Source organism: Camelus ferus, chromosome 6, assembly GCF_009834535.1.
Source record: "Camelus ferus isolate YT-003-E chromosome 6, BCGSAC_Cfer_1.0, whole genome shotgun sequence".
NCBI classification, from domain to species: domain Eukaryota; kingdom Metazoa; phylum Chordata; class Mammalia; order Artiodactyla; family Camelidae; genus Camelus; species Camelus ferus.
The window spans coordinates 29,866,185-29,879,861 of NC_045701.1; the positions used below are offsets into that span (position 1 = coordinate 29,866,185).

Here is a 13,677-nt window from a genome sequence, read left to right on the forward strand (position 1 = left end):
AAAAAAATTTTAAAAGAAGGCCATGTGATAAAAACCATGGCATGATAATTCAAATGCAGTATCAGGCACATAATTTATCATTGGTTAGGATTACAATTAAATGGAATTCACTTAGTAAACTAAATCCATTACCCACCCACCCCCAAAAAAAAGTCAGTGGAGAATTATGTGAAAGAGGGACTAACCAAAGGGGAAGGTCACTCAGACTCAGGTTCTGACTTGATCAACTCGAATGGAAGCTCCTTATAACTCAAGCTTATCAATAGAAAATATTCACCTTCAATTATATCAATGGGTGTTTTGAAATACTGCCAAAAATTTAAAATATATCTTTTCTAAAATGAGAATAAGCTACAGATGTGTAAGCAAAGTATGTCTTTGACTGTTAGTACTGACTGAACATGAAGTTAAAACTTCAGAGATCACCAGCTATTCAAGTCTAAATATAAAAACATATTGCCTATGTTTATCCTTAAGTAAATTGAGAATTCCTCTCAAGCTGGATGGTAGAAAGATAATTGCATCTCTCTCTTCCCCCTTTATTTATTTCCCTTGGTTTTGTTTTACTTTGGGGGTGTTGCAGCTTCTTTTATCCTTTGAAATGTCAAGGATGGTGCCAAGGAGAGCTGGTGAACAAGGAAAACTGTTGCCTCTTCAGTAGTTTCCCACCCGTTATACTGAGAACTCAGAAGCATAGAGAGAGGATGTAAAGAAAGAAGAATTTCTTAAAGAAACTAGGTAAATCACTCATTTGTGGTAAAAAGGGGAACATTTAGTAATATTCTCACAACGTACAAACATATCGCCATAATGGAAATTTGTTTAATTTCTAAAGAAAATATTTTGATATTGCACCCAATAGATTTATGTCCCCTGAGAAACTTGAATAGTGTGATCTTTACCTTGAAACTTAACTTTGTCAAGATAAATCTTTCCAGGATTAGTTTTTAGTAATTAGTTTTGCACCTGCTGAAATAAGGAACATAGACGACAGCTAATAAAAGCAGAATTTCAACTGTGTTTGAGACAAGAATTTGCTAAAAGATGTATGTGTACATTGCTGGAGAACAGTGTACCAATAATAGCAACTCATATTTTTGCATCAGTTTTGAAATTGTTAATATTCATGATACTGGTAGACTAATTACTCTATTAATATTAACCCAGTATTTAGGATAAATAGTAGAATAACCATGGACTTAGTCAGATCTAGTCTGAACTCTAACTGGATTACTGTTGACCCTGTGACCTTGAGCTAAATTTATTTGTTTCCATTTCCTCGTCTGTAGAAAGAGAACACTCAATCTAATAGACTTGCTAAGTCAGAAAATACACAGAAAGCATTCAAAAGTTTTCTGGTACTCAGTGCCTGTTTAATAAATATATTTATTTCCCTTCTTAATTCATTAAAATGCAGTTTAAAGTCCAAAGCTTACTGGCAACAATCTCAGTGAGCAGCCAGCCACCTTCTGTAAGCAAGAGACATGCAGCCCCTTTCTTTAAAACACCGACTGCTTATATTTCTCTAAAGTGATAAGCAGATGCTTAGCAACTCTGTAGAATGTAGGTGCAAGGGCGATAGCAGACTTGCTTCTTGCTTCCCGTGAGCTTAACAACTTTTTCACCTTTCACGTCTGCTTTTGTCTAGGAGGGGTTTAATATTTTAAGAAGACCTACAAGAGCAGTAGCACATTCTTTTAAAGCACCTTTGAAATTCTGTAACTCAGGGTGAATTTTCACCCAAAAAACATCAGTGATAACTTTAGGATTAGTAACACTGAAAAATTAGGAGTTACTCTTTTTGAACTATTTAAAATATAGCCACATATATTTCATCCCTATCTAGATGTGATGTCCTTCCATTAACTTTTTTGATAAGAATAGTACTAAAACTGTGAGATTCTCAACATGTATAATTTTACAAAGAGAAACTTGGACTTGGAGAATGTAATAGATGGCCTGAGATACACATTGGATGAGGTACACAGAGAGATAGTTCACCTTCCTTCCACTACCTAAAGCTGCCTTCCTTTTTTCTCAGGTTATGAGTTTTAATCCTATTAAATCCTATTAATCCGATAGTAACTGAGTTTTATATCACTTCTCATTGGATATGTAACTTTTTAAACTTTTATCTCTATGCTAAAAGTTATCTTAGTATGCAGTACTCTCTCTGATATAAAATACTTTATCTTCTTAAGTGGCAAGGATCATTTAGCCAAGATAGCTGGAGGTTGCTAATAACCAGAGCTGTGACATCCCAAGGCGGACCTGGGAGCATCTCTGAGGCACAGCATCATGGTGGTGTGTACACGGTTGTTAAAGAGACCATAGAAATTCTAATAGGAATAGAATGGGAGGAGAAAATCCATAAATTATCTCTTTAAAGGTCAGAAGCTAAACAAGCCACACATAAATCCAAGCATAGAGGCCATGCGTGAAACAGATATACAAATATTTTTTAAATTATTGTTTTTTAAAAAGAGTCACAAAGAATATGAACTAACTTACTAGACACAAATTTTCTCTAGGACCAGATTACTTTTCACTCTTCTCTTCTGATAGATGCTTGAGATAACACCCACTGCTGAGCAGAGGCAGTATCTACGGAAGAAGTCTCCCTCAGCCTGACATACATTCACCACCGGAAGGAATCCCTTGGGTGAAATTTTCCTATTCTCTGTTTTGGACAGAACAAGAATCATGAAAATAATTCACATTGGACATCTCTTGGGGACTTCTTTACTAAGAGTGATAACTTTCGTATATTCTGGAAATCAGAACAGGGAGACAAGAAAAATCACATGTAAAGCAACTAAGCATTAAACATCAGTGGAGTTTTTAATTATTTTTCATTTAACCTGTAAGTACTAAGGAGACGTCTTCTGCAGTTAATCTCCAACTAGATCAAAATAATCAGATTCAGTTAACGTTTAGTTCCAACTGCAAGAAAAATCATATTCTGACCAATGTGATGTATGACCACCAATAGAAAACCCTGCCACGGATGGCATGCTCTACTGCACGCCTAATGTTCTATAAATAGACAGGTGATCTTGGTCAGTTGGCTAATTTGTTTCAGTATTATCTATGATTACTTAAGATCCTGCTAGTTATGCACTGGCTGTCAAATTTACTAAGATACCAGATTTTTTAAAAAGAACATTGATAATAGAGTAAAATACATTTATTTTGATCTTTTAGATTTTTTAAATAACTTTATTGTAGTGTGATTAACATATGACAAACTGCATATATTTAAAGTGTACAATTTGATGAATTTTCATATATGTATTCGACCATGAAAACATCACAGTCAAGACAGTGAACACATCCATCAGCCTCTAAAAGCTGTTTTATGTTTCTTGATAATCATTCCCCTTTCCCATCCCTCCTTACAGCCTCCCTGCCCAGATGACTGCTAATCTGCTTTCTATTACATTAGTTTGAATTTTCTAGAGTTTTATAAAAGTTGAGTCATGTAGTGTGTACTTTTCATTGTCTGACTTCTTTCACTCAACATACTGATTTTGATATTTATCATGTTTTTGTACGTACCAGTAGTGCATTCCTTCTTATTGCTGAGTAGTATTCCATTGTATGTATATGCCACAATTTGTTAAGTAATTCATCTGCTGAGGGACTTTTCAGTTGTTTCCAGTTTTTGGCTCTTATAAATAAAATTGCTTTGAACATTTATGTATTTATATCTACGTATGACTTGAATCCTTTAAATTTTATTGACACTTACATCATGGCCCAGAATATGGCCTTACTTAGTAAATGATCAGTGTGCACTTCAAAAGAATGCGTATTCTGATGTTTTTGGACGAAGTGATCTATAAAGATGAATTATGTCTGATTGGTTCATAGTGTGTTTCAGGTCTTCTACATCTCTGATGAGTTTTTGTCTGCCCGTGCATTCCCATCAGCAGTGAATGAGAGTTCGTATTGCTCTATGTCCTTGTCAGCATTTGATGTTGTCAGTGTTTTGCATTTAGTTACTGTAATAGGTGTGAAGTGATAGATGGTTGTTTTAATTGTAATTTCCTAATGATACATGATGTTGAGCATCTTTTCCTATGTTTTTTGCCGTCTATAGATATTCTTTAGTGAGATTTTTGTTTCAGGTTTTTGCCCATTTTTTAATTAGGTTGCTCGCTTTCTTACTGTTGAGTTTTAAGAGCTTCTTGTGTGTTTTAGATAGCAATCCTTTATCAGCTATGTCTTTTGAAAATATTTTCTCCTAGGGTGTCTTGTATGCTCATTCTCTCGCGTCTTTCACAGAACAGAAGCTTTTAGCTTTCACAAAGTCCACTTTTCAATGATTTCTTTCATAGAATATGCCTTTGGTGTTGTATTTCAAAAGTTATTGCTGAGGAGGGTTCAAGATGGTGGCTTACGACGATCCTAAACTCACCTTATCACATGAACACAATAAATCTGCAATACTTAATGGAATAATTCCCTCAAAAAGGGACCTGGAAACTAGATGAAGAGCCTCCACAACAAAAGGTAAAAGGAGAGTATGGAGACAGGTAGTCGAGTCAAACCTTACCAAGGGGAAAAACATACCCCAGCTGTGGAGTCCACAATTGGAGGGGATTACAGAGGTATGGGTCTTTTCCCTGTGGAGTGAGTGACTCAAGCTCCACATCAGATCCTGACCTGGAGAGAAAAGCCCCTGAAACACCTGGCTTTGAAATCCAGTGAGGAATACGCCCAGGAAAACTATAGAACTGAAGAGAATGGAAAACTCACTCTTTTTTATTTTTATTTTTTAATTTTAATTCTTGATATTCACTTTATTTTTTATTGAATGAAAGATTATTTAAATTCTATATTGCTTTACGATTTTCAGAGTTTCACACACACGATTTCGTATAATCCCATACTAACCGCTTTGTTTAATCCCCTGCTTCTACATTGCCCCACCCCCTTCCCTCTCCCCACTGGTAACCACTAGTTTGTTCTCTGTATCTGTGATTCTATTTCTGTTTTGTAATATTCACTAGTTTGGTGTGATTTTTAGAATCCACATACCAGTAATATCATACAGTATTTGCCTTTCTCTGTCTGACTTATTTCTGAAGTATTTCAGTCAATTAACTTAAATATTGATATTTCTTGCCCTTTTCTTTCATATCTAAAGAATTCTACCATGCTGTCCTTCCAAAAGTTATTTCTAAATTCTCCGCATTTTTATCATCAATGCCTTACACTCTACTATACCTCAATATTTGCCTCATTGGGTTCTCAGCACATCACCTCTGTATCCTCCAACAGATGCATGATATTTGAAATGTTCCTAAAGTTGAAATCAAAACTTTTGGTGACACGTTGTATCTTATTGCTCTTCAAACTTTGTCTTCTAGAAGATTTTTGGAGTCCCTGTTTCAGATGGGCAAGTGACTTATACAGAATGGTGCCTCAAAGAAGTTGTTACTGCTCTTTACTGATTCCTCAGAGAATGTGCAATAGTTTAACTCTTTAAAGAATCATTGGCTTGGGCAAGAACTTTCCTAATGCTACAGAGACCAAGTCCCAGGAGAACCTGTGATAAAGAAAGTGCAATCGCAATTTTTGTGTACAAAAATCTCTCTATCCAGCTGGAGTTGGAAGGCAATGATTCATCAAACAGGCCCTTAGAGATTTGGTCAATATCAAAACCATGATAGCTTCATCTTTTGAGCCTGGCAGCGATTTCTCAGAGCACTGGTGTGAAGAATAGATGGGAAAAAATTCCTTTTGAAAATTTTGTGTTTGTGCCTAAAATATAAACCCTCACAACTTTTAGGACTCACATTCCTGCAAAATTTCAAAGAAGGCAGATCCCTGACATCTTTTTCATGAGAATGTAGGATGAAGGAAGTCTACTTATGACAAAAGAAAGCATCTGACTTCTTTCATCTAGTGGAAGATTTTTATTTTAAACAAGCATATAAGGAAAATGAATCCCAAAATTTTGTGGAAAAAAATTCTTCAAAAAATAAACTCCCATATTTGGCTTTTATTTTGCAAACTTCTGTTTAAGTGAAAGATTAAGTGCAATCTTAAAGCCCCTGTACTCTACAGAAGACACTGCAACATCACAATATTAAAAGTCAGTGTTGGTAAGTAACCTTATAGCATAACATTTTTAAGATGCCTAAGCTAACAACAACAGGAATGCAGAGATACTGGCTTTAAAATGATTATTATCAACTTACTACGAAATATGTTCATTTCTTTTTCATATTTGAATAATATACTAAGTAACATATTTAACTGAGATGTAAATAGAAAAATAACTTTCTGTACTGAGTCTATTGCACCGTAATATGAGTTTAGGGTAAGAAACTAGTATGTTTATTAAGCATTAATTTTGTGCTATATGCTATGCAGAAACTGTCATAGATCATCCCCGCCACCCCACAAAAAATAAGCTTACAAAATGCATTTAACATTCTATCCTAGTAAAGGAGAGATTTAGAAGCAGGCAAACATTTATTTCTGTGCAGCCAGTTGCCTACTGTGCCCAAAACTCAGAGTATATAGCCAAGAACAAGTAGACTATGTTCTCTTCCTAAGTGATGATTCTTTTGAAAAATGAGTATTCTCTTCATTCCTAAACAGGAACATGTTTGAAACTAGTCCTAACTGATAAACACATGTCTCTTGACCTTGCAGGTTACTGAACCAATGAATACCTCTGAGCCAGATTCCAGCTTCCCTTTTGTAAGAGAATTTATACTCCTAGATTTTTCTTGTGAGTGGAAAATTCAGATCCTCCTCTTCTCACTCTTCCTTACAACATATGCTCTGACCATAACAGGGAATGGGTCTATTGTTCGTGCGTTATGGTGTGACCAGCGACTCCACATCCCCATGTACATATTCCTGGGTAATTTCTCCTTTCTAGAGATCTGGTATGTCTCTTCTACAGTCCCCAAGATGTTGGTCAACTTCCTCTCAGATAAAAAGACCATCTCCTTTGTTGGATGTTTCTTCCAATTTAATTTCTTTTTTTCTTTGGGAACAACTGAATGCTTACTTTTGGCCACCATGGCCTTTGATCGGTACCTTGCTATCTGCCATCCCTTGCACTACCCTAATATCATGACTGGGCATCTCTGTACCAAACTGGTCATTATCTGCTGGGTTTGTGGATTTCTGTGGTTCCTGATCCCCATTATTCTCATCTCTCAGATGCCCTTCTGTGGTCCAAACATCATTGACCATGTTGTGTGTGACCCAGGGCCACTATTTGCTTTGGCCTGTGTCTCTGCTCCAAAAACCCAACTGCTTTGCTACACTCTAAGCTCATTAGTTATCTTTGGTAACTTCCTCTTCATCCTTGGGTCCTATACTCTTGTCCTGTTAGCAGTGTTGCGAATGCCTTCAGCCAATGGGAGACGGAAGGCCTTCTCTACCTGTGGGTCCCATTTGGCTGTGGTATCCCTCTTCTATGGCTCTCTGATGGTGATGTATGTGAGCCCAGGACTCGGACATTCTGCTGGGATGCAGAAAGTTGCAACTTTGTTCTATGCTATGGTGACCCCACTCTTCAACCCCCTCATCTATAGCCTACGGAATAAGGAGATAAAGGCAGCCTTGAGGAAAGTTCTGGGGAGTTTCAACACAATCTAAGACATACTAGGTGATCCCTCCATTATCAGGTCAGTATAGTCTAACCAAAAGCAACCAGAATTATATTATCATCCAAATCTTCAGATGTGGATTTAATGATATTAACTTCTATCAGCCTACAAAATTAAGGCTCTATGGGGCCACTTATAATCATAAAGTACTGAGATTATATAGATAAATGGAAATGTTGGATTCCTCTTGGCACTTAGACTGCATATTAAATAAGAAATGTACACATTTGGGTGTTTTTTGGATAGTTCTTAAGATTCATCTGTGATAAAAATTTCTAAATTCTATTTGATAATTTAGATGAACAGTTCCAGAGTCAATAAAATTATAATTATGTCATTTTGCTTGTTTAGTTAGCTGGTTGTAAATAAAAGAAGGAAATACATTCTTTCCGATTGTGGTTCTTATTATATTTGGCTTTATTATTTTCCTCGTAAATAAACCCTTAAAAGCAATCATGCAAAATTTCTGTTGGATAGTAGCAGTATGCTAGCTTAGTAACATACAGACATATGTTACTTCCTTGATACACTACCTCGTTCTAAGCCCCTAAAGGGTAGGTTCTAATTCTTTATATAACAGCGTCAAAGTGTTCTTTGAAATGCAGTATTCTGAGGACTAATAGTTTCACCAAAATGAAGTAGCACCAAAAATTTGATTGGTCAGGCAATGGGATTTTACGTAGTAGAATATCTCCTTCTAAAAACTGGAGAAGGAAATGATCTTGGGGATAAATTACTTAAGTTCAAAAAAATAAATAAATAAATGACAGTTCATTGTTATTTCTTGCTGAAACAGTGTTAAAATAACATTAAGGAAAAATTTTAAAGAAGGATCCAGAATTCAATCCCTATAACTATTTTAACTGGTATGTATGTTTTACATAATATAATGTCAAATTTATTCCATACTGTAGCAAGTTTTTATAATGAATTTTAGGAACTATAATACTCCATTCAAGTAATATGGCATGGATTGTAAATTTTTATGTGGTGAGGTGAATATTTTCCTAGGAGGAGAACTATCCTTCCCAATAGCTTGTATCTGACTTGTGAAAGACAAAATAAGAGGGATTAGGAGAAAAATGAATGTCACCACTATACAATATTGACCACTTAAAGAATGACTACTCAGGGAATCAGACCATCCTTCTATCCATTACCAAGTCTTTCTTTGAACATTATTTCCATTCTTTTATTGCAAATAATAATACCTTAATAAAATCGTTACAAAGATTTGCCATAAGTAGAAATTGAAAACCTAAATTAGGACTCATCATTTAATCCAAAACCAAAACTGCCCCAGGAAATTCAGGATGTTAGAATATTATATGTATTTAACAATTTCCCCTATAGGGTTTTTACCTTAGGACAGTTTCCTGGCAAAGAGATGAATTACTCCGTTCTAAAGGTAGGAATGCATTTGTGAGTTTTGAAATGGACATCCCAGGTAAGACAACTGTTTGTTCTTTTCATGCGAGAAGATCTCAGGCTCTTTCTCAGATCTGTGCCATATAATCTCTCACTTAGGGAGGATGTTTTCTAACTCTGTATCCTTCTCCTGATTATGTGAGTTTTAAATTTCCTGAGATGAGATAAGGAATGGGCTCAAGAAGAACAGGTAGTCAAGGCAGGAAATATTTCTACCATAATGTGAGACTCCCTACCATGGGTTAAGAAGTCAATATATTTGTGCAACCACTGGTTTTCAGTGATCTCTTCTTACAACCCCAAATACTAGGACAGCTGCACAACTCTTTCCATAGTATAACATTACAACTTGTATACAACATTTTTAAAGATCAAACTGCATTCCAAAGAGAGAGAGAGAGGTGGAAGGATAAAAAGCGTTAAGAATGGCAGTTAGAAGACTGTGTTTGTTTGTTTGTTTGTTTCTGAACATTTAAACTTTCAAAAGAACACGACAAGGCAATATTTTAAAATAATTGTGCTGGTTATCGGTTTCCTCAGGGAAAATGAAAAAGAAAGTCGGTATTTTTTACTTTCAAGTATCAGTTATGGTGTTTTATTAGCTGCTTTTAAATTCTTGTTAAGCTGACCAAACACTGAATCTAACTCCCTCACAAAGTAAAATTTACTTATAAAAACAAACATTATATATGTTCAAAGTTTCAGGGAAAATAAGGGCATGGGGCACATGGGAAAACAATATTACAAGAAAAGAAAAAGTCGATTTTAGTTTAACAAATTTTAGAGGTGCAATTCACCACTATGGGGTTTGCTCTTATCAATAATAAAAGGAATAATAATTAATGTTTGAGCCACTTGTTTTGTGCCAGGCACTGTCCTAACCCTTTTACATACAAGACTTTATTTAACTACTCATGACAGCCCAAAGAGATCAATTCAGTATCACTGCATCTCCAATTCACTAAGGATGAAACAGGTACAAGGAGGAACTTACTTAATTGGAGATGGTGTTTGATCCCAGGCAGGCTAACTAGAGGGCCCACTCTTTTCTACTTCTGTAGGGGAGAAGGGCCAACACTCCGGAATCAGACCAAATGATTTCTGATCTAAGTACTAGCACTAACTGTGTGAGCGTATGCAAGTTATTTGGACTTTCTTTTTTTATTTGTTTTAATCTACATTGAGCCAAGGATAATGCTTTCACCACAGTGTGGCTGCGATGAATAAATGAGGCAAGGCTAATCAGAAGAGGATCTTAGTGTTAGGGACAGCCAAGCAGGAATAACTCTCAGCAGGGACCTGTAGGCCATCACATCACTGGAGGACACGATCAGAAAGGCAGGCTGAAGCCAATGCTTAGTTCAAGCCCATTTTTTCACACTAAAAATGATAGATGAAGAAACCAAATGCCAATGTAATGACATATTAGAAAGCACTTGAAAACAAGGTATTCATTCAAAAACAATTCTGATACCTGCTAGTTTTCTCAACACAAAGCATCCCCTCGTTTGAGGAAAGAATACACAAAAATGTTTTCTAGAATCACAACTGCAATTTCATAATGAATTTATTCTGCTTGATGAAAGGAATGATGTAAAAAATTTACTTTATTTTAGCAAAATGGAGCAAAAAATCAATGTGCTATTTATCAGTGCTCTGACGCTAGGTTGAAATCATATTTGCAACTCATCAAAACTCCAAAAATTCAAAGAATTTCCCTAACTCATGAGACTTTCTCAATAACAGTACTACGTGGGTAAGAAGAATAGTTTTGATCTTATATTACACATGGAAAATCTAGGTACATAAAGGTTAAGTGATTTATCACTCGGCACAGCTAGTACCTCGGAAATTCTGGATCTGGCCCCAGTTCCTTGAGTCACACTCCAGTTCTCTACACTCTCTACTGCCTTCCAGTGATCTCAAATCTATGACAACTTATCTTGCTACCAAATTAAAATAGGCAACATGGCAAACATCTTTAAAATATACAAACATATGATTTATAACCAAAAAAATTTGCTAAAGAAAAAATTCACAGATTCCCAGAAAATTGTATAAAAAGTGCCCCCAAAGAGAAGGATAGAAATATCACCCACCCACTAAAAATCATGCTTCAAAGAATATTTAGTTCTATGGGAAAAAAACTCATGACATAATGTCAAACAAAAATATTGACAAACTGCATGTAGTATAATTCCATTTTTTTAAAAGTTGCATATATGCATGATATAGAAAGAGAGTGAACTGTAAACTAGAAATGAGGTTGTAGATGAATTTAACTTCTTACATTTTTCTGTAATATTCATTTTTTCTAAAATAAGACTATATTACTTCCAAATAATAAAAATAAACTAAATTCTCCTTTCGAAAGTAAAAACATTTAGTGTTGACCAGTTTAATATATTCTCTACTTTTATGGTGGCACAATGGGAGCTTTAAAGGAAGCATGAACACTGAAATCTGGATAAACAGAGGACACAGAGTGAAAAGCCATCACGGACAATCTGTTTCAGAGACTACCTGTCATATAAATGAGCCAGAGAGGGCTTCTATATAGTGGCCGCTAGGTTATAACTTCTTCACAGCAGGCTGAATTCTTTAAGTTCCAAAGCACAATAGGGGCCAAAATTTTTACATATCCAACTGTTTCATATGTGGTCCAAATAAGCAGGTTTTTAGCCATTTAGATCCTGCCTGTTTTGCATATCCCAGGAAACTGTGCCCAACATCTGGCCATGAACCAAATAAAGACCCCAAGTTACTGCTGCCCTTCAGAAGTCTTTGGCGCAGTCCTCACCCTCCCCAGGGTGACATCACCTAGACAAGTAAGCCTTCTCTCTGTTCCCCTTCTTTCTCCTGGGAGTTCCTTAGCCCTCCTTCCTTTCTGAGTAGTGGCCCCTATGCCTACAGCCTCTAGAAGGTCTCCTGCTGTGAGGGACTTCCCCTGCATGCACATCTGTCAAAGGAGTCTCACCAAATAAAACTCTATATGCTACTGTAACTCAGGGCCAGACGTTTTTCCCTACTCAGCCCTGAAATCCCCTGACCCACCCTGCACACTCCTTGTAGAACCACCTTCGCCTAAACTAAGAAGCCACTCAATTTTAGGCTCAGAGGGTGAAAGGGTTCCACACACAATTTTTTTTTGGGGGGGAAATAACAATTTCTTCAATTAATAGAGTTGAACTATTTGTAGTCTCAAGACATAACTCTGGGACTTTGTTGACCAAGCCACAGTCCAGAATTCCCTTTTTTTGCCCTTTGTCCCCCAGTAACCCTTACAAATACCATTTATTTTTTATCAGTGTTAATGAAACCTCAAATTTACATTAACCTTACTATTACCCATTACACTTTTTTATGTTGCTGACATTACCTGGATAGGTTTTCTTTTTTTTTTTTTGATACATCTTAAATGCATATAATCGAATTTCACTATTGAAATTTGCTTTTGATGCTTAAATCCCCTCTACCACTTTTCAGTATTCTGATGAAATCCATGATAGATATTACTCTTCTAAAGCAGTTAATTTCACCACTGGATAGGATTCTGTTTCAGAGGTATTATCCACATTGAATTACAGTGTGTCTCCCTATAACTGTTAACTGTTATTATTTTTAATTCTGTACCTTGGAGAATAAATGGGACAAATTGAATTGCTCTATTAAATGATCACCCTTCTTCTGTTCAAATGGAGTCTTTTATTCTCCAATTTAAATATCTCAGTTCTGAGAAAATATTTGCAGAGACCGACAAGGGATTAATTTCCAAAATATACAAACAGTTCATACAGCTTAATATAAAAAAAAAAAACCCAATCAAAAAATGGGTAGAAGATCTAAATAGACATTACTCCAAAAAAGACATACAGAAGGCCAACAGGCACATGAAAACATGTTCAACATCGCTAACTAAACTACAATGAGGTATCACCTCATACCAGTCAGAATGGCCATCATTAAGAAGTCTACAAATAATAAATGCAGGAGAGGATGTGGAGAAAAAGGAACACTCCTACACTGTTGGTGAGAATGTAGTTTGGTGCATAGCCAATATGGAGAACAGTATGGAGATTCCTTAAAAAAAACTAAAAATGGAGTTACCATATGATCAAGCAATCCCACTTCTGGACATATATCCAGAAAAAACTATTACTCAAAGAAGGTACATGCACCCCAGTGTCAATAGCAGCACTATTTACAATAGCCAAGACACGGAAGCAACCTAAATGTCCATCAACTGATGATTGGATAAAGAAGATGTGATGTATGTGTATGTGTATATGTATATGTATGTGTGTGTGTGTATATATATATATACACACACACACAATGGAATATTATTCAGCCACAAAAAGAATGAAATAATGCCATTTGCAGTAACATGGATGGACCTAGAGATTAACATACTGAGTAAAGTAAGTCAGACAGAGAAGACAAATATCATATGATATCACTTATTTGTGGGATCTAAAAAAGTCACAAATGAACTTATTTACAAACCAGAAATAGACTTACAGACATAGAAAACAAGCTACGGTTACCAAACGGAGAAGGGGTGAGGGTGGGGGAAAAATTAGGAGTTTGGGATTTGCAGATAACAAAG

The 13,677-nt window shown here is 35.8% G+C and overlaps 1 protein-coding gene across 1 annotated transcript; it reads left to right on the forward strand.

Moving 5' to 3' along the window:
- Positions 1-6,632: 6,632 nt before the first annotated feature.
- On the forward strand, positions 6,633-7,838 carry LOC102517979 (olfactory receptor 11H12). The gene has a single exon (XM_006191213.2). The coding sequence runs from the start codon at positions 6,682-6,684 to the stop codon at positions 7,627-7,629; it is 948 nt and encodes a 315-aa protein (XP_006191275.2). The 5' UTR covers positions 6,633-6,681; the 3' UTR covers positions 7,630-7,838.
- Positions 7,839-13,677: the final 5,839 nt, after the last annotated feature.